At 41.5% G+C, this 26,570-nt stretch overlaps 1 protein-coding gene across 1 annotated transcript; it reads left to right on the top strand.

The window, feature by feature from the left end:
• The first annotated feature begins 237 nt into the window (after positions 1-237).
• On the top strand, positions 238-26,570 carry rab33a (RAB33A, member RAS oncogene family). The gene is made up of 2 exons (XM_067997012.1): positions 238-879; positions 22,719-26,570. Exons 1-2 carry the CDS (start codon positions 625-627, stop codon positions 23,160-23,162), a joined length of 699 nt encoding a protein of 232 aa, XP_067853113.1. The 5' UTR covers positions 238-624; the 3' UTR covers positions 23,163-26,570.

The following is a 26,570-nucleotide window of genomic DNA, read 5'->3' as shown; positions in this document are numbered from 1 at the left end:
CTTTTGTTAGAAAACTAAAGGGAACAAATCAGTTAGGTTTAAAAATTTAGCAATTAAAAATATAATTTGCACTAAAGAGGGAAAAAAAATCAACTCATTTAGGATACTTTACATCTAGAGGGAGATTTTACATTTAATTAAATGAAGAGGCTGCAGTGAGTGAACAGCTAGCTTTAAAGTCCCCTGTAAGTGACGGATTCTCTAGGTCTATCTTGCGAGCTGTGCTTTGTCCTGATGCCAGCGCTCTGCCTCCTTCACTGCGTCAATTTCACCTGATCAATTACTGCGTGGCCCCATTAATCAGCATAAAAAAACCCCAACCAGCGGAGAGCGAGAGGAAAAAAAGGAGCAGCTTTTAAAATTATTCCCAGTTTTATCATCAATCCAATTCTTTCCAATCAAACTGAAAAAACAAGGCGCGCCCTACTCGTAACTATGCTGATTGAGACAATCTCAGCTCCGACCCGTATGTTTTATCTTTAATTTTTTTAATGTAAAAAAAATACTTTGACAGCTGATTCTGGTTTCATCGGTGGAAAAGGTCTCCTTGTCCCTTTAAGCGTGAATAGATCCTTTTGTGAAGATTTGTTTCACTTGCGTTAGTAACACAAAGAGGTTTCCAATATGGCAAATCAAGTGGCGGCGAATGGCGAGACCCGGAATTTCACATCTAAAAAGGTGTCCACGGATTATGAATCGTCTTTGGAACTCTCGGTGCAAGCGCGGATATTTAAAATTATTGTAATCGGGGACTCCAATGTTGGTAAGACATGTCTGACCTTCAGGTTCTGTGGAGGGACGTTTCCCGACAAGACCGAAGCCACCATAGGAGTAGATTTTCGAGAGAAACCGGTGAATATAGGAGGAGAAACGATCAAGGTAACCAGCATTATGATAGTCGTATTGTCATGTTTTGTCCAAGGTTGGGTGTAACATGATCAACTAACGTGTTTCTTGTGTGTATGTAGGGTGGGTGATAACTCAATTTCCCTCCTCCATTGGAGAAATATTGACTGGCCCAGTGTACTTGCTTTCATGACTATGCCAATCTTGCTGGGAGCACTTCAGTAGGAGGCACACCAGTGCTCCAGGGATGTCTTCATTTTAACCCTCCCCTAATATGTGGGCAGCTGCCTGGACCTACTTGGTGTCCCTACACTGGGATTGGAAACTCTGCTGTGTGGAGATTGAACCTTCATCCCATCAATGGTATGTCACTTGTGTTAATGCTCCAAAGTGCTGTGCACAGTAGGTGTGGCAGGCAGTTGAACTATGGAGGATATCACAGGTGTGTCAGTTCCCACATGTCCAGTTTTCCACAAGGGTTCATGAGATAATGATCTGCAGTGAGGACTCTGGCTGATTTCCCCTTCTCACTGCCCCCTTTTGTAATCCATGGGTATTGAGGCTGATGGCAGGAACCCAATTGCTGAGATCAGTTAACTAGCACACTGGGCTAGTCAATGTCTTGAGATCAGTTAACTCATTCAGACTGGTGATCAAGGTAAACAGCATTATCTTAGGCATGCTGTTGTGCATTTCCTAATATTTGTAACATGATCAGCTAATATGATTACTTGTGTAGGTGCCATTTTTAGGGGGCTATTTCCCTCTTTCTCTCCTGCACCTACCCTGAAAAGAATACTGGCTGCAGCCCATTGACGTGTTGGTCTATCTGGCTTAGTTCAATACCAGACCGTACCTTTGCCCATTAGTTCATCAGGGGAGTGAAACTTCAGTTTCTTTATTTAAAGGATTTCTTTTTTAACTCAGGGGAAATAGGTGAAATAATAGAACTTTGAAAAATACTTTACTTTTGAAGGTAGGTATTTAAAGTTTTAAAATAATAATAGACTGGGATTTGTGTTTTATTTGTCAGCTGGTTGATTGTATCTGTCCTGAATGACTGGTAGCCAGTGAGTAGTTTCAGAAGATAAGCATTTGGTGTTGAAGGAATACTCTAGGACATAGCCACCTCTAATCAGAGTTCTAAATATTTACTGGAACAAAGGTCAGTCTTTCCTTAACATGTTGACCAGAAGCAGCATGATTTAATCAGTGTGTAAAATGTGAACACACTCTAAGACTTTTTAATAAGGTTGATTCAGTTTCTGAACCCAAAGTGTATTTCTCACAAATTTTGATTAGCGTCATAACTAGAATGCTGAACTACACTGCTAAATCAAGTCGTAGAATGTCATACTGAAACTATCCAGTGCTCAGGTCAAACTGCACTTTGGATATTATGGCAAGTTTTGGTTATTAAGACGAATTAGAGATATCCAAACTATAGAAGCAGTGCAGATGAAGACTGATCCCTGATATCAGAGGACTGGGGTCTGAGGAAAGATTGGAGAAACTAGGGCTCTTCATTCTTGAAATGAGGAAACTAAGAAATCCCAAGATAGTAAACGGTATAGAAAAGAGTAAAACAGGAACACTACTTCAGATTAAACCATAATAATAGGACAAGGGATCCTGGTTCAAATTGACGAAAGGCAAATTTTGGTCTGATGTTAGAAATGTTTTTATGCAAAGTGATCAATATGTGAGATGGTCTTCTGGTTTCAGTAGTGGAGGCAAAAACCTTGGAATCATTTAAGAGATAGTTGGATGTTTTGAGAGGAGCGAAACTGTAGCTGTCACTGAATGGATCAGCTAAGATGAGCCAACTGGCCTTCCTCATCCATATTTATCTTCTGCTCAATATCCTGAGAATAAAACCATAATGGTGTGCAGTTGTTATGTTTTGTGAGGAGGATATGGTATTTATTTACTACTATCTGGGTGCAACAGCGTAGTTGTGCCTTGCAGTTCCTTCACATTCCATTTTGTAAAAATCATCAAATTTATCTATTCTCAATGGTGCAGTGGAAGATTGTGTACAAAATTTTGATTCCCTCTTTTTCCCTCTATGGCGAGTTTTTTTTTATTCGTTCACGGGATGTGGGCGTCACTGGCGAGGCCAGCATTTATTGCCCATCTCTAATTGCCCTTGAGTAGGTTGTGGTGAGCCTGTTAGGGTTCCATAAAATAAATAAATATTTCCACCACTGGAATCTTGCCAGTGCTCATTTATTGACAGCATTATTCTTGATTGGGACTAAAGCAGAACTCTCTGGGTGGACTATCAGGACCTATATAAGAAACTGAATAAATTTGATGTGTTTTTTTTAACAAAAACTGAATTTGCTATAAATAACTTGCACAGAAAATAAATGGAATTCTTAATGTGAACTGTTTTTAATGCTGTGTATTCGGTAAAAGGCCATCTGATAACCTAATGCAAAAGTAAAATTCTACACTGTAGACTTTGAATCCCCTATTGGCTTAACAAACTGTGGATGTTAGCCTTTTCACAAGTAATTCTTCCCACCATGTAACATTTGAATGTTTTGGTATTTTTATTTATATTTTATTTTATACCTCTTTTATTGCATCCCTCAAGGGCATAACTGTTGTAACCACAGGGCTGTTTTGTTCTTTTCTGTCATGATCCTGTTATCTTTTGCTCAAACTGCTCATCTAAATCTTCCATTGTTCCAACAGTGGTGTATGTGAAACATTAACATTGGCACAGATTTACCACAGCACTATCACCATTGGCTACTGTAGCATCTATTTGGCACTTCTCCATAGCAATTCTTTTCAATCGGTCAGGAATTTTCTCCCCTCCGCCTCTGTGGGGTATGATTCCATGAGCACCACTATCTTGCCCAAGTGGCTATTATTTGAGTATCAGACTTCATAGTGAGTGGTAAATTTTTAGACCACAGGAATGCCCAATCCTGTCCTCGCCTGATGTATGCCCACATATGTACTTCGATCAGAGGTCACTGGGTAGCGATCAGGAATGGGAACCCAGGCTGAATTTTCCATTCTTTAATTCTGGGAAATTGAGGCCAATTGTAGCTCCCTTAGTATTGCCCTGGCTGAGATCAGCTAACATCATAAATAAGGGATCAAACCCGGGACATTCCTGGTCTATGTGGCTCACTTGCTTACTGGGTAAACTCACTGAGCAACTGGGGAAGTCCCACTGTGATTTTTATATGAAATCAGTGGTGGATTGAACCTATTCGTCACCCATTCATGGCACTGCACATTGGTGCTCTGGCTACCTGTGGGCAATCAATGGTTATGATCTGCTCCAGTTGGGCTGCTGCATACAAGATGAATATCACAATGATGATTGGGGGGAAGATAGAGGGAGAAAATCATATTTCTAGCCCTAATTAAGAGGACACCTGATGAAGGTGACATTCAGTTTATTATTTGTATAAGTATCCTGTTGATTGTTGAGATAATCAATACATTGTATTGTCCCATGATGGGTGTAGTTTTTCTTTCTAACTTGTAATAAAATGATAGGTGCTCTGTAAAATGTTATATGCTGGACTCATGAGTGACCAATAGTGAGGAGATTTAAGAAGGAATTTGTGGAATTTCATTCATGCTTCCCCTCGTCTCTGCAGGACCCTGCTTATTGCAGAATCCAGGCTCACTTTGTGGTCCTTGCTCCTATTTTTTTCCAAACTTCTTGGTGTATGTACAAATAGCAAGAAATTGGCAGATGGAGTATAATGTGGGAAAATGTAAACTTGTCCACTTTGACAGGAGGAAAAGAAAAGCAGTATATTATTTAAATGGAGAGAGATTGCAGAACTCTGAGGTACAGAGAGATCTGGGTGTCCTAGTGCATGAATCACAAAAGGTTAGTATGCAGGTACAACAAGTGATTAGGAAGGCAAATGGAATTTGTCATTTATTGCAAGGGGAATGGAATATAAAAGTAGAGATGTTTTGCTACAGTTCTACAGTGCATTGGTGAGACCACATCTAGAATACTGTGTGCAGCTTTGCTCTCCATATTTAAGAAAGGACATAATCGCTTTCGAGGCAGTTCACAGAAGGTTCACTCGACTGATTCCTGGGATAAGGGGATTATCTTATGAGGAAAGGTTGGACAAGTTGGGCCTGTATACACTGGAGTTTAGAAGAATGAGAGATGATGTTACTGAAACATATAAGATCCTGAGGGAACTTGAAGGGGTAGATGCTAAGAGGATGTTTCCCCTTGTGGGAGAGACTAGAACTAGGGGTCACAAGTTTAAAAATAAGGGGTCTCCCATTTAAGACGGAGATGAGGAGAAATTTTTTCTCTGAGCGGGTTGTGAGTCTGTGGAATTCCCTTCCCCAGAGAATGGTGGAGGCAGGGTCATTGAATATTTTTAAGGCTGAGTTAGATAGATTCCTGATTAACAAGGGAGTCAAAGGTTATAGTAGGTAGATGGGAAAGTCACAATCAGATCAACCATGATCTTATCAAATGGCAGAGCAGGCTCGAGGGGCTGAATGGCCTACTCCTGCTCTTAATTCATATGTTCAGCTGGTACAGAAATGACTTCAATATATGTAGGTGGAGGTGAAGGTGACAACCTGATTTCTCTGTGAAGATGTGCCAAACTGCTTTTAATTGTAGACGAAACTTCAAACAGCCACACTTGTGACACATTACTGTTCCTAATACACAAAACCTGGGTTTGTAAGCAGCTCAATGGCAGATCATTTCCGTGAGGTCTTTTTGCGTGTGCTTGATTCCTTTAATATGTAGCTTAAAATTTTACGCACCTAGGTGTGTTGCAGAAAAATGTTTCCAGGTAGAACAGTGCATATTTAATTGAAATTTAAACTGTAGGTATTACAAAAGAACTTTTCAGTAAAAGGGTAATAGAATAAGCTACTTGTGGAAGGCCACTGAAATTATGCAAACCATAGGGCTCATCTAAATAGCGAGTGAATGTTGGTTGCAGAGCATTCATTTCTCTTCAGCTTTTATCCGCTACTTTTACCTAGGAACATGTAACCCAGAATCTGGGGTTGAGAAACATTCTCGAGAAATAAACGCCATATAAAAAATTCCAAATGGTTATGAAACCTGTTAAACTGAAATTTAATGATGTGCTATATAAATCTTGTAATTCTCTTTTTTTAAAAAAAAACCTTCTTTAGGTCGTGTAATATAATTCGCCATCTAAGGGCTGGGAGGCAGGCAGCCTATTCCAAACTCTGAGCAATCTCTGACATTTACTGGGAGACCAGCAAGAGGCCAACTTTCTTTCTCTATGAAAACATCTGACCTTGGTGCTGCCTCATGATGTTGTGGATGAGACTGAGAATTTGTGGGGAATTTCACCACGAGCTGTTTTCCAGTCACTTTGTGGTGTATTGACCTGTTACTGAAAGTTACAGTTGCAATATGTTATTATGAACAGTTCCCTTTGCATTCAGCTGCTCTAGGGTAACGTTAAATGGGTCTATTTCTGAGCAATTCTATTTCTGGTCGGCAGCAATAGGTCCATTCTGGCTAAAACTCAGCAAATTCTATTTTATTCTTTTCAATGCTAATTGGTTTTTAACAATGTAGCCAAGTGAGACAGTGACATAACACTTTGGTGTAGTTACATGCTGTATCATGCAGTGTAGGATGTGGGTTTGCAGTCTGCAAGCTCTGAACAGATGGGAGGTGCTTTCCTGGAGGGAGAACAATTTGGGGGTCTCTGTTGTGCGATCTGAGCTTTTGGCTTGAAAGGTGTTGATAGCAAACTTAGAACTTGCTAGGTACCTGTGTCTGCCAACCAACAGTGCCATGACTGCAGTGGACAGTGACTAGGGAGAGGTTGAACAGAAAAATATAACTTAATTTAAATCAATTCTGCTTTGCTAGCTTTAGAAAAAACAACCCTTACTAAAATATATGCTAGATTTTGTTTCAAGCTGTACCCCGTTAAGGAAAAGTGTGAAGAAAACCTGGATTTTATCCAGAATGAAAGGTGAACAGCAAAAAGATAGCAGTTTCTAAAAGCTCCCAACAATCCTGAAACAAGAGAAATGAAAGGCAACTACTACTGGATGTAGGGTTGCCAACTCTCGTCTGACATATTCCTGGAGGCTTGGTCACCTGATGAGTGATCACATGACACTTGCCTGCAGTTTATAAAGGTGGGTCCCCTGTAGCTGTGTGGTTTTGCGCCTGCAGTTGTCACAGGAGAAATTCTGAGACCTATAAGGCTGTGAGCAGCTAAAGGTGCAAACCTCAGGTACGAAGCTCTACTTTTCTCCAGGCTGCTAGCAACGGTGATGTAATGGCTTTAGGGGCATTTAGTTTGAAAGATATTACACTGATAATCAAGCTTTGGTAATAATTTTCCAAAATTCTCTGGACTCGGCAAAGGTCCCGGCAGATTGGAAAACTGCTAATGTAAAACCCTTATTTAAAAAGGGTAGTAGGCAGAAGGCTGGAAATTATAGACCAGTTAGCCTAATATCTGTGGTGGGTAAAATTTTGGAGTCTATTATTAAGGAGACAGTAACGGAACATTTAGATAAACATAATTTAATAGGACAAAGTCAGCATGGCTTTATGTCGGGGAAGTCATGTCTGACAAATTTGCTTGAGTTCTTTGAGGACATAACGTACAGGGTGGATAAAGGGGAACCAGTGGACGTAGTGTATTTAGACTTCCAGAAGGCATTTGACAAGGTGCCATGTAAAAGATTATTGCTCAAGATAAAGAATCACTGGATTGGGGGTAATATTCTGGCATGGGTGGAGGATTGGTTATCTAACAGGAAGCAGAGAGTTGGGATAAATGGTTCATTCTCGGACTGGCAACCAGTAGCCAGTGGTGTTCCGCAGGGGTCGGTGCTGGGTCCCCAACTCTTTACAATCTATATTAACGATTTGGAGGAGGGGACCGAGTGTGACATATCAAAGTTTGCAGATGATACAAAGATGGGAGGGAAAGTGGAGAGTGGGGAGGACATAAAAAACCTACAAGGGGATATAGACAGGCTGAGTGAGTGGGCGGAGATTTGGCAGATGCAATACAATATTGGAAAATGTGAGGTTATGCACTTAGGCAGGAAAAATCGGAGAGCAAGTTATTATCTTAATGGCGAGAAACTGGAAAGTACTGCAGTACAAAGGGATCTGGGGATCCTAGTGCAAGAAAATCAAAGTCAGTATGCAGGTGCAGCAGGTGATCAAGAAGGCCAACGGAATGTTGGCTTTTATTGCTAGGGGGATAGAATATAAAAACAGGGAGGTATTGCTGCAGTTATATAAAGGTATTGGTGAGACCGCACCTGGAACACTGCATACAGTTTTGGTGTCCATACTTAAGAAAAGACATACTTGCTCTCGAGGCAGTACAAAGAAGGTTCACTCGGTTAATCGGGGATGAGGGGGTGGATATATGAGGAGAGGTTGAGTAGATTGGGACTCTGCTCATTGGAGTTCAGAAGAATGAGAGGCGATCTTATTGAAACATATAAGATTGTGAAGGGGCTTGATCGGGTGGATGCGGTAAGGATGTTCCCAAGGATGGGTGAAACTAGAACTAGGGGGCATAATCTTAGAATAAGGGGCTGCTCTTTCAAAACTGAGATGAGGAGAAACTTCTTCACTCAGAGGGTAGTAGGTCTGAGGAATTTGCTGCCCCAGGAAGCTGTGGAAGCTACATCATTAAATAAATTTAAAACAGAAATAGACAGTTTCCTAGAAGTAAAGGGAATTAGGGGTTACGGGGAGCAGGCAGGAAATTGGACATTAATTTAGATTTGAGGTTAGGATCAGATCAGCCATGATCTTATTGAATGGCAGAGCAGGCTCGAGGGGCCGATTGGCCTACTCCTGCTCCTATTTCTTATGTTCTTTACTGATAGTTACGCCAGTGATCTAACATTGAACCAGTCATTTAAGGGTCAAATAAATTTGCTCAAACTGTAGTGTTACAATCTATTGAAAGAAAATGGTCTGATCAGACTTCATACTAATTAAAAAAAAAAGCACTAATCACTCATGCAGAGCAGAATTATATACATTATTCTTACATTTTAATTCCTCTTGTTCCCCTTGCGACTCATCCTGGTGCTGGGGCAGGAAAGATCGCCCATCTTGCTGTCTGCACTCACTTTCCTTGGTTCACGAGGCTGGTGATGTCAGAGCATGAAGGTCAGCACGAGTGGCAGCGGGTTTTGTGAAAGGAACAGCTTTTGTGGAATGGAGAGTTCTTTTCCCAGCATCCACAGTGGCAGGGAAACCGCTCTATCCCCGGGGTTGAATGCCGCACATGTGCATTTGGGTGCAATGCTGAAAGTGATGGGCCTGAGAGACAGTGCCGGGCCACTCACCCCATCCCACCCCCCCCCCCCCCCCCCACCCCACTCCTCCTGGAGGGGCAATAAAATTTGCTAGCCATTGTATTTAATTACAAACAGGAAACACCTATTATTTCAAATGTATTTCTCAGTTTTTGACTGGAGAGCTTTTTCCATTGGTACTGAGTGGGCTGGTTAACTGAACCCTAGAAGCTGCCTCAAAGTGCTGAAGATACCCGATATGCCTGGTCTGACTGATTTCTGCTGAGTCTCATAACTTTACAGAAAATATCACTGGCATAAAAATATTCTTTAGCTATGCATTGTTTTTTGGTTTAAAAGCATAACCTTGTGTTGTAACTTACCATTTTCTATACTGTGTTTCAAACAAAAATGTGTACAATTCAACGATTTCATTCCAAGATCATCCCAAAGTAAGCAAACATTGATTTTAGAATTCACCTTAGTGTCTAGTGGGGTGAGGAGAACGAGGAGGTTGTTGAGTTCACTTCACAAATCTGACTTAATTTCACTTCTGGACTTTGGTAATTCTGACACTCTAGTTAGTGCTGTCAGCAACAGCCCCTGCATTGTGGCAACAACAACATCATCAACTTTCATTTATATAGTACCTTTTTAATAGAGTAAAACATCCCAAGGTGCATCACAGGAGCATAATTAAAAATTGACACCGAGGGCAGTAAATGGAACAAGATGGTCTCCAGAGAGTCCAAGACTCACCAAAAGAAATGGTTTCTGTGGCACTTGTTGAGGCAGCACCAACACTGATGGTAATAGAACCACTGCTGTTTGAGGTGGATTGAGAGTATCGGGCACTGAGGTGCACGGGTGTGAACCCCACACACAATGTATTTTACTCCCAGGTTCCTGGGAGATCAATTATTAATTCTGGGAGACTCTAGGATAAGCTGGGAGGATTGGCAATCCTAACTGGTTGTTTGCTGGGAAGGAACTAGTGGATCTCCAATGGCATTGCTCACAGGTAGTCTGGGGTTTGGGCAGTGCAGCAGAGCATTCAGAGTTGCACATGTGTGGAAAGTTAGGGAGACACCGTTCCCATGCCTGCATGGAAATTGGGCAAATGTGAAACATGAGGCAAACTGCATGCTTTGTGCCATGTGCATTGCAGATATTTTGCCTGCGGACATTTTCGATATGTTCCCACACCTTATCAGACACTCATCAGACACAAAACTCTTCAATCTATAAATATAGTAGTAGCTCTTAGATCTCAAAAATTAGGACTGAATAAGCTGTCAGCAATAACTGGATTTCTAAGTTATTAAGGTCCCTTTTCTTTTAGGTGGGAGCCTCATTAATATTTGCCAATCAGGATCCCATGATGTCCATAAGACCCCGATGGCATTTTAACAGCCCACTGAGATAGTTATAGTGGATGTGTTGGTTATCATCTTCCAAAATTCTATAGATAATGGAACAGTTCCTGCAGATTGGAGGGTGGCAAATGTAACCCCACTATTTAAAAAACGAGGGAGAGAGAAAACAGGGAACTACAGACCGGTTAGCCTAACATCAGTAGTAGGGAAAATGCTAGAGTCTATTATAAAGCATGAGATAACAGGACACTTAGAAAATATCAATGGGATTAGACAAAGTCGACGTGGATTTATGAAAGAGAAATAGCGTTTGACAAACCTACTGGAGTTTTTTGAGGATGCAACAGGTAGAATAGATGAGGGAGAACCAGTGGATGTGGTTTCTTTGGATTTTCAGAAGGCCTTTGATAATGTCCCGCATAAGAGGTTAGTGTGCAAAAATAAAGCATATGGGATTGGTGGTAATATACTGGCATGGATGGAAAATTGGTTAACAGACAGGAAACAGAGTAGGAATAAATGAGTCTTTTTCGGGGTGGCAGGCAGTGACTAGTGGGGTACCGCAGGATCAGTGCTTGGGGCCCAGCTATTCACAATATAGATCAATGATTTGGATGAGGGAACCAAATGTAATATTTCCAAGTTTGCTGACGACACAAAACTAGGTGGGATCATGAGTTGTGAGGAGGATGCAAAGAGGCTTCAAGGCGATTTTAGACAAGTTGAGTGGGCAAATACATGGCAGATGCAGTACAATGTGGATAAATGTGAAGTTATCCACTTTGGAAGGAAAAACAGCAAGGCAGAGTATTATTTAAATGGTGATAGATTGGGAAATGTTGATGTACAAAGGGACCTGGCTGTCCTTGTAAACCAGTCACTGAAAGCAAATATGCAGGTGCAGCAAGCAGTTAGGAAGGCAAATGGCATGTTGGCCTTCATTGCAAGAGGATTTGAGCAGAGGAGCAAGGATGTCTTACTGCAGTTATACAGGGCCTTGGTGAGACCACACCTGGAATATTGTGTGCAGTTTTGCTCTCCTTTCCTAAGAAAGGATATACTTGCCATAGAAGGAGTGCAGCGCAGGTTTACCAGACTGATTCCTGGGATGGCAGGACATAAGAACATAAGAAATAGGAGCAGGAGTAGGCCAATCGGTCCCTCGAGCCTGCTCCGCCATTCAATAAGATCATGGCTGAACTGATCCTAACCTCAAATCTAAAGAACACAAGAAGTAGGAGCAGGACCCGGCCACTCAGCCCCTGGGCCCGCTCCGCCACCCACAGGGCCCTGACCGATCCGAACTCAGCTTCATGTCCAATTTCCTGCCCGCTCCCTGTAACCCCTAATTCCCTTTACTTCTAGGAAACTGTCTATTTCTGTTTTAAATTTATTTAATGATGTAGCTTCCACAGCTTCTTGGGGCAGCAAATTCCACAGACCCACTACCCTCTGAGTGAAGAAGTTTCTCCTCATCTCAGTTTTGAAAGAGCAGCCCCTTATTCTAAGATTATGCCCCCTAGTTCTAGTTTCACCCATCCTTGGGAACATCCTTACCGTATCCACCCGATCAAGCCCCTTCACAATCTTATGTTTCAATAAGATCGCCTCTCATTCTTCTGAACTCCAATGAGTAGAGTCCCAATCTACTCAACCTCTTCTCATATGTCCACCCCCTCGTCCCCAGCATTAGCCGAGTGAACCTTCTTCGTACTGCCTCGAGAGCAAGTATGTCTTTTCTTAAGTATGGACACCAAAACTGTATGCAGTATTCCAGGTGCGGTCTCATCAATACCTTTATATAACTGCAGCAATACCTCCCTGTTTTTATATTCTATCCCCCTAGCAATAAAAGCCAACATTCCGTTGGCCTTCTTGATCACCTGCTGCACCTGCATACTAACCTTTTGATTTTCTTGCACTAGGACCCCCAGATCCCTTTGTACTGCAGTACTTTCCAGTTTCTCGCCATTAAGATAATAACTTGCTCTCCGATTTTTCCTGCCAAAGTGCATAACCTCACATTTTCCAATATTGTATTGCATCTGCCAAATCTCCGCACACTCACCCAGCCTGTCTATATCCCCTTGTAGGTTTTTTATGTCCTCCTCACTCTCCACTTTCCCTCCCATCTTTGGATCATCTGCAAACTTTGATATGTTACACTCGGTCCCCTCCTCCAAATCGTTAATATAGATTGTAAAGAGTTGGGGACCCAGCACCAACCCCTGCGGAACACCACTGGCTACTGGTTGCCAGTGCGAGAATGAACCATTTATCCCAACTCTGCTTCCTGTTAGATAACCAATCCTCCACCCATGCCAGAATATTACCCCCAATCCAGTGATTCTTTATCTTGAGCAATAATCTTTTATGTGGCACCTTGTCGAATGCCTGCTGGAAGTCTAAATACACTACGTCCACCGGTTCCCCTTTATCCACCCTGTACGTTATGTCCTCAAAGAACTCAAGCAAATTTGTCAGACATGACTTCCCCTTCATAAAGCCATGCTGACTTTGTCCTATTAAATTATGTTTATCTAAATGTTCCATTACTGTCTCCTTAATAATAGACTCAAATTTTACCCACCATAGATGTTAGGCTAACTGGTCTATAATTTCTAGCCTTCTGCCTACTACCCTTTTTAAATAAGGGTGTTACATTAGCAGTTTTCCAATCTGCCGGGACCTTTGCTGAGTCCAGAGAATTTTGGAAAATTATTACCAAAGCATCCACAATCCCTACTGCCACTTCCCTCAAGACCCTAGGATGTAAGCCATCAGGTCCAGGGGATTTATCCGCCTTGACTCCCATTATTTTACTGAGTACCAATTCCTTAGTGATTTTAATTGTATTTAGCTCCTCCCCCCCCCCCCCCCCCCCCCAGAGCCCCCCGTTTGTCCAGTGTTGGGATATTCTTAGTGTCCTCTACCGTAAAGACTGAAACAAAATATTTGTTCAGCATTTTTGCCATCTCCGTGTTTCCCACCATTAATTTCCCGGTCTCATCCTCTAACGGACCTACGTTTGCCTTAGCCACCCTTTTTCTTTTTATATAACTGTCGAAACTCTTGCTATCTGTTTTTATATTTTTTGCTAATTTATTTTCATAATCTATCTTCCCTTTCTTAATCAATCCTTTCATTACTTTTTGCTGTCTTTTGAAGACTTCCCAATCTTCTGTCCTCCCACTAAGTTTGGCTACCTTATATGTCCTTGTTTTTAGTCGGATACTATCCTTAATTTCTTTACTTAGCCACGGATGGCTGTCATTTCTTTTACACCCTTTTTTCCTCAGTGGAATATTTTTTTTGAAAGTTGTAAAATAACTCCTTAAATGAACACCACTTCTCATGTACCGACTGACTTATGAGGGGAGATTGGGTCGACTAGGCCTATATTTACTGGAGTTTAGAAGAATGAGGTGATCTCATCAAAACATATAAAATTCTAACAGGACTAGACGGACTAGATGCAGGGAGGATGTTCCATTGGCTGGGGAGTCCCGAACGAGGGGTCACAGTCTCAGGATATGGGGTATGCCATTTAGAACCGAGATGAGGAGAAATTTCTTCACTTGGAGGGTGGTGAACCTGTGGAATTCTCTACCACAGAAGGCAGTGGAGGCCAAGTCATTAGTTGTATTCAAGGAGATAGATATATTTCTTAATGCTAAAGGGATCAAGGGATATGGGGAAAATGCGGGAACAGGGTACTGAGTTAGACGATCAGCCATGATCATTTTGAATGGTGGAGCAGGCCCGAAGGGCCGAATGGCCTACTCTTGCTTCTATTTTTCTATGTTTCTATGTTTCCCCTGGCTGGAGTTCCAGAATGAGGGTCACAGTCTCAGGATACAGGGTAGGACATTTAGGACTGAAATGAGGAGAAATTTCTTCACTCAAAGGGTGATGAACCTGTGGAATTCTCTACCACAGAAGGCTGTGGAGGCCAAGTCACTGAATATATTTAAGAAGGAGCTAGATAGATTTCAAAGCAAAAAAGGCATCAAGGGGTATGGGGAGAGAGCGGGAAAATAGTATTGACATAGAAGATCAGCCATGATCCTATTGAATAGCGGAGCAGGCTCGAATGGCCTACTCCTGCTCCTATTTTCCATGTTTCTATGTTCTATGTTTCTGAGAGGCGTGCCCATGGCGAGCGCCCTGCTCAGTAAAACCTGGCAGGGAAGAAGAGGAGGTCCTCCAAGGTAAGTCAAAAACTTTCAACAGTCGAGCCAGGAGGAGCAGGAGTGCTTTTCCGGGCCCCAGGGGCCTCTGCTGCCCCTGGCTCCTCCCGTTTCCACCCATGAAATGCCTCCGATCCACCCCTCGGATACTTACCTTGGTGCCAGCCTCAGGCCCCGTGACTTTGACCTGTCCGAAGCCGGCCAACTGCCACCTTCTGCCTATTTCGGGCAGGTAACTGGCCAGTGGGATGTAAATGAGGCCGGGCTGTTAAAATCTGCCGAAGTTTCTCAGACTCCCAGGTGAGGCAGCCGTTATTTTCTTCCACCTGGGCGTTAAAATCCACTTATTATTCTGGAAAATTACTTTTAAGTTAAATTGCAAGAGTAAGACCAGGGGTCACGGGTTTGAACTAATAATGTACTGAGATTGAAAACTCTGCAGGGAACAACAAATATGAAACTGCATCTAATCATTCAGTGGCACAGCTCTCTGCTCCATCCACTGTACCTCTGCACAGACCTTGTGACGTATGACTTTTATTGCCATTGATATTCTCAATACAAATGTGTGTTTTAGTAATTGAAAATACTGTAGAATCTCAGCCTTGGCTGAGTGGCTAAATCCACTTTCTACTCTGGTACGAACCATACAGACCTGAAAGGTCTAGTGTTTAATTCCACTTCTTCTGTGATGACTTGGTTAATCTCAGCCGAAGTGGTGGGACATACGATTGGTCTCAGCATCCGTAGGCTATGGAAAGATTATTACCTAGGATTCTGAGTCCTGATAGGGATGTACACAAAACTTTGAAGATGGCAGGACAAGTTGAGAAGGCTGTTTTAAAAAATCCTTGGCTTTATTAATAGAGGCATAGAGTGTAAAAGCAAGGAAGTTATGCTAAGCTTTTATAAAACACTGGTTAGGCCTCAGCTGAAGTATTGTGTTCAATTCTGGGCACCACACTTCAGGCAGGATGTCAAGGCCTTAGAGAGGGTGCAGAAGAGATTTACTAGGATGGTACCGGGGATGAGGGACTTCAGTTACGTGGAGAGTCTGGAGTTGTTCTCCTTAGAGCAGAGAAGGTTGAGAGGAGATTTGATAGAGGTGTTCAAAATCATGAAGTGTTTTGATAGAGTAAACAAGGAAAAACTGTTTCCAGTGGCAGAAGGAAACATTTTTTTACGCAGCGAGTTGTTGTGATCTGGAATGCACTGCCTGAAAGGGTGGTGGAAATGGGTTCGATAATAACTTTTGAAAGGGAATTGGGTATAAATATTTGAAGGGAAAAAATTTACAGGGTTATGGGGAAAGAGCAGGAGAATGGGACTAAATGGATAGCTCTTTCAAAGAGCCAGCACAGGCACAATGGGCCGGATGGCCTCCTTCTGTGCTGTACCTTTACTATCATACTAGTATGCCTTTGTGCATAGCTGCAGATAGCTTTGGACTTGGCTTTGATACCCACTTCTTCTAATAGTTAAATAGCCCAAGTATACTGAAGCGGGTTGTAGCAGCCCTTTCATTTCTACCTCAGCTGAGATCAGTCAACTCAGCACAGATCAAGAATTAACCTGGTACCTTTCTGATGTGCATGAATCATTGCTGCACCATTGAATGCATTTCAACACTGAGCCCGTGGATGAGGTCAATTTGCTAATCTCCTACTGAGTCATGATTACGTAATGTTTTAAGCAGAAATTTCAGGCCTATAAGCCAGTGATTCATTGTTGTAATGGAGAGGCTTTTAAAGATAATGCTGTTACTTAATGTCAATAGTCTAGTCACTAACACCCTCCTATGCCAAGTCTTCTGAACTGCATACTGCTGGTTTGTGAAGGAACACAGCTTTTGTCATACACATTTTGAGAAGGCTGTTAAAAGTTTAAAGTTCCCAGAACCGTGGCTTGTGTTAGGGTGTTGTGCTTTGGTACAGTAAGATTCCAATTTGTATCTGCAGTTCCCCAAGCAGAAAGCTCCTTGTCTTGATTGGCTGTCTGAGGGAGGGAAAATTGTCCAGCAGATCAGCTAGGTTGTCTTTTTAGATGCCTAGAAGCTTGCTTGTATTGTGTGGGGAGAATCCTGAAAGGGAGGAGGAAATGAAAGTGAGGAGAATAACTAACTGTTAAATACAAACCCTTCAACCCTGTGTGAAGCCAAGCAATGCACTCAGACCAAAGCACTATTTAACATTGAAATCTATCCACAGTTAAAACAGATTTTTCACTGCAGGATGGGGGCACATTGCTGCCCTTTTGGATGACAATTTACATTGTTGCAGGTTGGATATCTTCTCTCTCTTCACTCTATTACGAAGCTGCAGTCCAGGTTCCCTGCTGCACTATCTCTCAGACAGATGAGTTGATGCAGCCATTTATGGCAAGTGATCCAAAACTGCACTTAACAGGATTACTCCTGATGAGAGATTCGGTGTTGCACTTATAATGAGAGCTGTGCTTTACTCTGGACTCAGTATATAGGATCTGCATATATGGAACAGGCACACTTATTATAGGTATGGGTTTCTAGGTACTCTGCACAAGACTTTTGTTCCCCCCCCCCCACTCTCTGCACCTGGCATTTTCAAGAAGGAGGTGAGCTGTATGGAATGTGGAAGCACCAGGGGCAACAGGATGATTCAGTGCCTAGTCTACTGCCAGGTTATATTGTAGTCTGCATCAGTGCTGGTGTGACAGCAACCGCCTCCAGTGGCCCTGGTTTATCCAGCATCAATTTTAATTTGGATGTATTATAGTGCAGATCCTGAGGTTAGATTTGGCTGATTTCAGAGGCAACATGACCTCTGTATAGCCATGTAACCAGGCATTGGTTGGTCAGTAACTGATTACTTATCTTAGCCATGGCACTCCTGGTAGCTCTGTTCAGGATGTTGCTTTTCAGTTGGCCTGGATAGTGACCTGCAAACAGAAGCTGGTTCCTTAATGATCGTGTGTATGTTTGAGCTGCTAATGAGAGGCTGGGTCCTTGTTAGGTTTGAGCTGCTATGTGAACAGGCTCCTCTGATTCCACCTTGCATTTTGAAGATGCTGTTATATAAAGATTGGCTGGCATAATCAGAAAAGACTATAGTAGTGCAAGGATGAAAACAATTTTTTTTAAAACACTTGATTGTGTTCTGTTTGTCAGACAGATGTTCTGCTGATAGTTGTTCGTCTGAGTTGCTCTGTTAAATGTTTCTGGTTTATTCACCACATGCTCACCCTTTTGTGTGTAGAATGACAGCCTCTTGATAACTGGTAATTTCGAGTTTGCATTCTGTAGTAATGGTGTCATTTTTACCCTATGTATGGAATGTGAAAATCCAGAGGAGAGGAAGTTGAGCTTGAATTTTCCAAATCCACCTAAATTGGGCCAATTTGCATTTTGGCCCAGCTGAGATGATTGATTAATGGCCAATTTATGTTTGAAAATTGTTTCAAGAACAGTTCTGCAATGACCCAGGCTCTTGGAACTGTGGAATCTGCTATTTTTAAAATTTGCAGCCTAAAACAAAGGTGCATGCACAATTATTACAATACTGGCTTATAAGAACCAGCTCAGCCTGTCGTTGGCCAGATGAGGTGGTTCTATTCATATTGCATTTGAAGGGGGGAATGCTGCGTCTGGAGGTGTAATCAAAGCCCAGCTCTTTAGGGTTGCTCCAGGAGCCTCCAGAAATTTCTGTCATATTTACTGTACACTGCAGGCAGAGCTGCTGTTGGCAGTTGTGCTGTATATGGGTCACACACGTACAGCAGGATGTGGTACTCCAATGGTGTTCTTTTGTGGCTTCCATTTCCTTGGTAGCCCACCCCCCTCCCATGGGTCGATTTTCTGTGGCACATGGAAAATCGGACACGTGGGCAGTTAATATTCCAGGAAAACCATCTGCTTGTTAATATGCCTTGTGGCCTAATGGTCTAAACAAAATACTACAGATGCTGGAAATTCTGAGTCCTGAGGAAGGGCCTTAAGACTTGAACTGTTGACTGATCTGTTTCTCCACAGATGCTGCCTGACCGGTTGAATATTTCTGACTATTTCTGTTTTTTTTGTTTGGTTTGTCTCCTGGGACTTGTGATGCTCTGACTGCTCAATCATTGGCAAATTTAGTTTTCAATAATCGAATTTGGTAAGTAGGTGGACAGAGTCGCAGTGATGGCTCCAGCAGGCGCTGTGTAATGCAGTAAACAAAGAGTTAATTGCAGGGTTTAACTATAGAATGCACACTGCCTGTGTGATTAGTTAATTCAATATCTTAGAGCAAGCCTTTAGATAATCAGCAGGCTAAGCACAAGGAGTATTGTGATATTTTTGTGTAGTTTTATCAAGTCTTGTGAAGTAAACATAAGGGAGTGTGATTGTTCTTTTGAAGCAGTTATGAGATGTGTGTCTTTAAGATAAATTGCTCCTAATCAGTTTATAATTAAAGTAACTACATTGAAATGAATGCTGGCCGATAGATGTGCTGTGAGCCTCCCCACTCTCCACTTATGTCATTGGTGAGCTTGTCATCTGACTCCATGAATTGGGGTTTCTCTGAAAAGAAAGAAGCTGCTTGTGTCATAAGTACTTTATATTGAAAACATTCTACCCAACCTTATTTGAAAGAAGTGCTTTAAACTTGTTTAGATCTACACTGTCTTCTAAAGTCCGACCTCTCTAGAAAAGTAGAAGATTAATCTGCATGAAATGGGTGAGTGGGGCTTAGTTTGTATGTAATGTCCCTATTTCACTTGTATTAAGTGTGTCATTTTTCTTTATGATGGTGCTTTGTCCAATGTTGGTGACATAGCAGAGTGTTGTGCTAATTTCTAGGGTCACCATCTCATCGAAGGAGTTTATAAGCACAGAAGGAAGTCATTCAACCTGTTGCACCTGTGCCAGCTCTTTACAAGAGCAATCCAAAACTAATCCCACTGGCCTATTCTTTTCCCCACAACCCCGTATCTTACTCTGCATCAAATCTTTACCTAATTTCCTCTTAAAGGATGTGGTGGTCTCTGCCTCAACCGTGCCCTGTGACTAAGTATTCTATGCTCCAACAATTCTGTAAAGAAATTTCTCCTAACCTCTTTTAATATAGAAACATAGAAAATAGGAGCAAGAGTAAGCCATTCGGCCCTTCGGGCCTGCTACGCCGTTCAAAATGATCATGGCTGAACTCAGTACCCTGTTCCTGCTTTTTCCCCATATCCCTTGATTTCCTTACTTCTTTTAGTAATAATTTAAATTGATGATCACTGACTCCCCAAACAATGGTAATAGCCATTCTCTATTCACTATCAAAACTCTTCCTTTTTAAAAATCCTTTATTAAATCTCCTCTTGTCCTCCTTTGCTGCAGTGGAAACAGTCCTAGTGTGTCAAGTCTCTCCTCATAACTATAATTTCCCATCCCTGGCATCATTCTAGTGAATCTCTACGCTCTCAATGGCTTTAATATCCTTTCTATAATGGGCATCAGAAACTGCACACATTCTATAACTGTGGCCTAACCAATATTTTGTATAAATCCATCATTACTTCACTTTATTTATAAACCCAAAATCTTAATGGCTTTTTAATGGCTTTATCTACCTGCACTCCCATTTCAAGGGAATTATGCATTTGAACCCCATGGTCTCTCTGCTCATCTGTGCTATTCAGCATCTTTCCATTGAGTGTGTACTCCCATTCCTTGTTGTTCCTCCCAAAATGCATTACTTCACAGTCATCCACATTAGATTGGGCAAACATGTGGCATATGTATTCAGCTGATCAGCCTATGCCTCCCTGAAGACTTTTATAGTCCTCTTCACTGTTTGCCAAATCTCCCATTTTTGTGTAGTTAGCAAATTTCAAGATTGTGTTCTCTATAGTCAAGTCCAAATTATCTACATATACTTAGAACAATAATGGATTAAGCATTGACTTTTGGGGTATGCCACTTCCAATCCGAGCAACACCCATTTACCCTAACTATTTCCTATCCCTCAACCGACTTTCCATCCATGTTGTTACATTTGCTTTAGACATGAATCTTTCTACCAAGCCTCTTGTGAGACAACTTATAAAATAGTTTCTGAAAATTCATAATGGTCACTTCAAAAAAATTCCATTAAGTTAGAATTAACCCATGTACTACCAAATGTTTACTAATTGTATCTAGAATTATAAATGTTAAGAACTTGCCTCCAGCGAACTTTTGACTGACTGTCCTATGTGATTTATTCTTCCCTACCTCGTCTTGAACAAAGATGTTACATTGGCTACTTTCCAGGCCCATGGCACAATTTGCATATGTAAGGAGGATTGAAAAATTGTGGCTAGACTCTGTCATTTCCTCTCTCTAACTTCTTTCAATGACCTGCATGTTTGTGAGTGTGATGACCTGGATTTATTTAAAATGTGCCATTGTTGCCACAGAGAATGGTGAGACAGAAGTTCACATCTGTGCCCATCCAATGCTACATTCCTGATCCCAGTTAGTATCTCACCCAAGTGTCAATTCTTCATGTGTGAATCTACACTGAGTGCGGACTGGCTATTCAGTTGAATGCCAGGAATTTGAGTCCATGTTTACTGAAGTTGAGCAGCTGTGCCAGCCATCAGTTTGCTTGAAACCATTTACTTTTTTCTTGAATGTATGCAACAGTGTGGGCAAACTTTCTTGCACATAGAAACATAGAAAATAGGAGCAGGAGTAGGCCATTCGGCCCTTCGAGCCTGCTCCGCCATTCAATATGATCATGGCTGATCCTCTAACTCAGTACCATAGTCCTGCTCTCTCCCCATACCCCTTGATGTCTTTTGTGTCTAGAAATCTATCTATCTCTTTCTTAAATATATTCACTGACTTGGCCTCCACTGCCTTCTGTGGTAGAGAATTCCACAGGTTCATCACCCTCTGAGTGAAGAAATTTCTCTTCATCTCAGTCCTAAATGTCCTACACTGTATCCTGAGACTGTGACCCCACAATGCTGGTGAGATGACTTTTCTCACAGGAGTTCTGGCCATGGTTGTATTGCCCCAGCGCTTGGTTTTGAAGGTGTAAAGGTGGTAGTTTGGAAACAGGTTGCCTAACTTCTTGGCCAGGGATGTCACATGATGTAAGATGACCCATTTATGGGAGGATTTTTTTTTATAGCATCATAAAGGTACATTCCTTTGGTAGCTCTGTGGGTAAATGCAAGGGGTGGGGTGATGTTTAACTATATAGATCAAGAAGGTCACAGGTTTGATCATTACTCTGTGCTGAGTTATCTGTTCAGATGGATGTTAACAATCCCTTGGCACTATTCAAAGAGCAGAGAGTTGTCCCATTGTTTTGGTCAACATTTCTTTCTAAACCAGCACCATCAAAAAAACCCAGATTAACTGGGTGTTCATCTCATTCCCTGGCTCTGCATTTGCTTAAAAGCTGTTTAACTCTTACATCTTCCAGTTCTGAAGAAAGCTAACTCTGTTTCTCTCTCCACAGATGCTGCCTGACCTGCTGAGAGTTTCCAGCATTTTCTGTTTTTAGTTTGTCTCATTGCTGTTATGTGGGATCTTTGCTAAGTGTAAAATGCCTACCACATTTGCCTACATAACCGCCACTGCATTTCAAGGTCATTGATTTTATGTGAAGTACTTTGAGCTGTTTTGGAGAACTGATTAAATTGTCTGCTGTTGAGCAAGAAAATGAACAACTATGGAGAAATCTCTGGTGGAACAACAGCACAGTTGATCCAACTACAGTTGGTCTCTCTTCCCCTGGGCTAGGCAGGGGAAAATCAGGGAAAGTGCTCGTGCATTTAGAAGGATCCACCTCCGTACCCCAACCCTATCACCAAGAAAAATTTCTCATTATCTCAGCTCATACATAAAAAGCAGTCACTTGATTCAGCATTGAGGGTTGCTGGTATCTGTAGAACTGTATTCCATCATGAGTCACTTCTTTCAAAAGAGATGAAGAGAAAATTACAAGAGGGGGAAAAAATATAATTATTTCCATCACCATTTTCCATAATTTTTTTTTCTTTTTAGATTCAAGTCTGGGATACGGCTGGACAAGAACGATTCAGAAAAAGTATGGTACAGCACTACTACAGAAACGTACATGCTGTAGTGTTTGTGTATGATGTAACGAAACTGGCCTCCTTTGAAAATCTCAAAGCATGGATTCAAGAATGCAACAGCCACTCTGTTTCACCTACTGTGCCACGGGTCCTGGTCGGTAACAAATGTGATCTGACCAACGAGATACAGGTGTCTTCCAACATAGCACTCCGGTTTGCAGATGCCAACAACATGCTTTTGTTTGAGACATCGGCAAAGGATCCAAAAGAAAGCGACCATGTGGAATCCATTTTCATGTCTCTGGCGTGCAAGCTGAAGGCGCAAAAAGCGTTGACATTCCGAGAGATGGAAAAGAGAGATGGGAAAGTTCAAGTTTCACAGTCAAATGCCAGGAATACATGTCCATGTTGAGTGGCTTAGATAGAGGAGCTGAGAATGAAGCTGTTAGACTGTGCTTGCGTCAGTTTGCTAAGACTGTTTGCTTGTTCTTTAATGTATATGACATTTGAAACAAATCGGTGACCTTTTGGAGTTCCTATGACCATAAAGCTCAATTTAATCAAAGTTTTTTTGTAATAAATCTATAATCCTTTCAGTGATTTAAGCTAACAAAATAAACATTGCCATTTGGAAAAGTATCTTGTGAAACACTGCCAAGTTTGTAAATATGCAGTGATGTGCAAGGTGATCAGATGACGAGATCACATTGCCAGCTGTGTTGTTGGAGTTCAGGATGCATGAAATATAAGGGCTATTCCCACAATCCCATGCATTCTGTGGAAAACCACATAGAAAGGGAAAGCAGGTCGGCGATAAAGCAACAACATCGTGGCCCTGATTATTCAATCTGTGCTCCCTGCTGGGTGCACAGCATTGTGGAATTACCCCAACAGCACCTACTTCAACCCAATATTTCCATCATAGCCAATGAATTGAGTTTTGGAGCATGCTGTTCTAGGAACTGCAGTTCTTGAAAACTACCACTTCTCTGAATAAGCCAAACCTCCGTATGTTATGGGGCAGTTTTTCTGAATGGGTAAATGTTACAATATACCTGATTGTTTTTAGCTAAATATAAAAATGGTTTTATGGGAGGGAGAGACAAGTGAGAATATTCTACATGGAAGTCTTTTATGGGATCTTCATTGAGATTTCAGACTCCGGGCCCTTCTTTTCAAACCCTCAGTTTAAGCCTCTTCTGTTGAATTGGTAGAGGCCTGATCGAGCTGCTTGTAGGTTTTTGACAAACTGAGTGAGGCAGAAGCTGCTGAAGGTAAACACGATGAATTGTGTGAATGATCAAATTGCTTCAAATGCCTCATGTTTTGAGTTTGTGGAGAAAATAATTTTTTTTTTAACCAGACCAATCAACTGTAATCTGGAGAGACAGCAACAACCAGTTTTAGTTATTCACAATATTTGGCCCAGAGGTAAGGTGATCAGATTACAGTTGTTGATACCAGGTCATGTCACCTTGAATAAGGAGTGGCTGAAGAATGGTCCACTTTTTAGCTTTGTTGTCAGTTCTTTAAATGTCAAGCCTGGGAAAGTTCTCCCATTTGCTTTGAGAAATGAAAGTTTGTAGAGTCACAAAACTGCAGATGGAGTGCAGGGAAGGGAAAAAAACTTTCACTCGAGTACAATTTTGTTCCACCTTTTTTGACATTGAAGAAGTAAATTAAAACCATGACATTGGGCTTTCTTAACAGAAAAATGTTAAAATACTGGGACTTCGTTCAATAGCTGGACTAACCATGATAAATCTTATTATCTTGTTAGCTTTCCTGCTACATTTATTTCAGCTCTGCCATAATTACCAACGTTGGTCTGTGTAGATAACCATGGCCAATGTCTGTCTCTGTTCATTTGATCTGTTCCAATAAGTTTGCTGACAGTTCCATAAAGAATCTTTTTTTTGGGATTTGGATTATTTTCCTCATACAACCATGAGCTGTCTGCAGTGCAATGTTAGCTATGGCATTCTGTGAACTGAGTGACACAACGCAGGAGCCAATGCTCCCCTGAATAGACATGTTACGGACACTAACCTAGGACCGCCCCAATTTCTCTTAACATTGTAAGAACACTATTTTAGGAGCCCTGTTATACATCAATCTCACAAGATGTCTAATCCAGGAGACCCTTGCCACAAGCATGACAAGGGCACTAAGCCAGGGGTCACCACTTCTCTCTGCACCATAGGCACCCACCCCCTCCCATTTGCTAACTAATGTAATTACTACAAAGGGTACTTGGTTTAGTTAAGAGATTACATTTCTCTCAGAATTAAAAGCTAAATCTTGGAAAACAGATAAACATTGACATCTATTCTGGAGAATAAGATATTAGTGGATTTAAATGAGATGGACAGAGGTTGTAATTATTTCCTTCTTTAGCCCCCACATGCTTGCAGACTGCTTCTACTGATAGTACATAAAATATATCTTCACATTTCAGCACTAATTAACCCACATTTGGAAACGTGTTGAGCAGATGTATTGGGTTGTACAGTCAAACAGGAGTGTTGGTCACTGAACTGTAGAGCTTGATGATGATACTGGAATTGAATCTGAAGTACATGTTAGGGATGTCGTGGTGATGGAAGTATTGTACTGTAGTTTGTTTAAATTCTTTATAACTGACATGCACTCTGAGAGCAGTGCGTGAATCTACTTGTAACTTAATTCGATGTAACTTGTTTCTAATTTAAAAGAGAATGAAGAGTTAAAATATAATAAACACAGTTTGAAAATGGTTCTTTTTGAGTTTTTGGGGGAGGTGGGGGGGAGCCATAGTTGGACTTGTAATGGAAAGCCGCCTCAAAACTGAAGTATCCACCATCCTAGGTCTCCCTGACATGCCGATATTACAACAAAAAACGATCTCGTGTTGGAATATCTGTAGTCCTAGTTGTGTGGCTTAATTTTAAAACTGCTAAGTTTACTGTTGTCTTCTATATTTGATGCCCCATGTTTTACACTAGCCCATCTTTGTAAAGTCCATAAATTGGACCATTGATATTCATAATATGGACTGTGGCTCTCCGTGCTATTGCTGCATCATGGGCCTCTGGTTTTCCATTCATGGCCTGCCTACTTACGTAGAATTATGTAGAGATTGTAACACAGCAACTGTCTGTTCAGCCCAACCAGTCCATGTTGGTGTTTCTCCTCCGCATAAGCAGTAGTCCTAATCCCATGTGCCTGCTATTCCCATATCTCTTTATCCTTCTTTCCTGTGTGCTCCTATCTAATCTATTCTTGAATACTGATGTGATTTCCACTTCAATTACTAACTGTGTTCCACGCCCTCACAATCTTTTTTTAAAAGAAAAGTTTCTCTTGCTTTCTGTTCTAAATCTCTTACATTTAATCGTCTATCTATGTCACCTTGTTCTAGACTCCTTCAACCACTGGAAACAGTCTGTTTCTATCTACCCTGGCCCATCCTATAATTTTAAATACTTCTATCAAATCACCCTGTAATCTCTATTTTAACAAAAATAGGCCTGGTTTTTCAAATCTTTCTTCATATCTGTATTTCCTCATACCAGGCATTATTCTAGTAAATCTGCGTTGTAACCTCTCTATTGCCTCACATCCTTCCTACCGCGTGGAGCTGAAAACTGCACACGATACTCCAACTGTGGTCTTTATTAAGATTTTACATAGATTGTGAGATGTTGACTGAACTAAGAATCAGTGCTGTGCTCTCTCCTTTTTCTTGCTGTTTGGGAAAGATGACAAAAGGTTGCTACGAGAAGGCAGTTTTCATACAGCAAATGAAAGGGCACTATTAAAATAGAACTATTTTTCCTAA

Source organism: Heptranchias perlo, chromosome 15 (genome assembly GCF_035084215.1).
Source record: "Heptranchias perlo isolate sHepPer1 chromosome 15, sHepPer1.hap1, whole genome shotgun sequence".
NCBI classification, from domain to species: Eukaryota; Metazoa; Chordata; class Chondrichthyes; order Hexanchiformes; family Hexanchidae; genus Heptranchias; species Heptranchias perlo.
This window is presented reverse-complemented; position numbering and strand designations above follow the sequence as displayed.

What these genes read in the sequence shown, in the direction of transcription:
- rab33a (XM_067997012.1), top strand. Translation starts at nt 625, where the DNA reads ATGGCAAATCAAGTGGCGGCGAATGGCGAGACCCGGAATTTCACATCT. An exon ending in TAGGAGGAGAAACGATCAAG is followed by an intron (nt 880 to 22,718) that starts GTAACCAGCATT and finishes TTTTCTTTTTAG; the next exon opens with ATTCAAGTCTGGGATACGGC.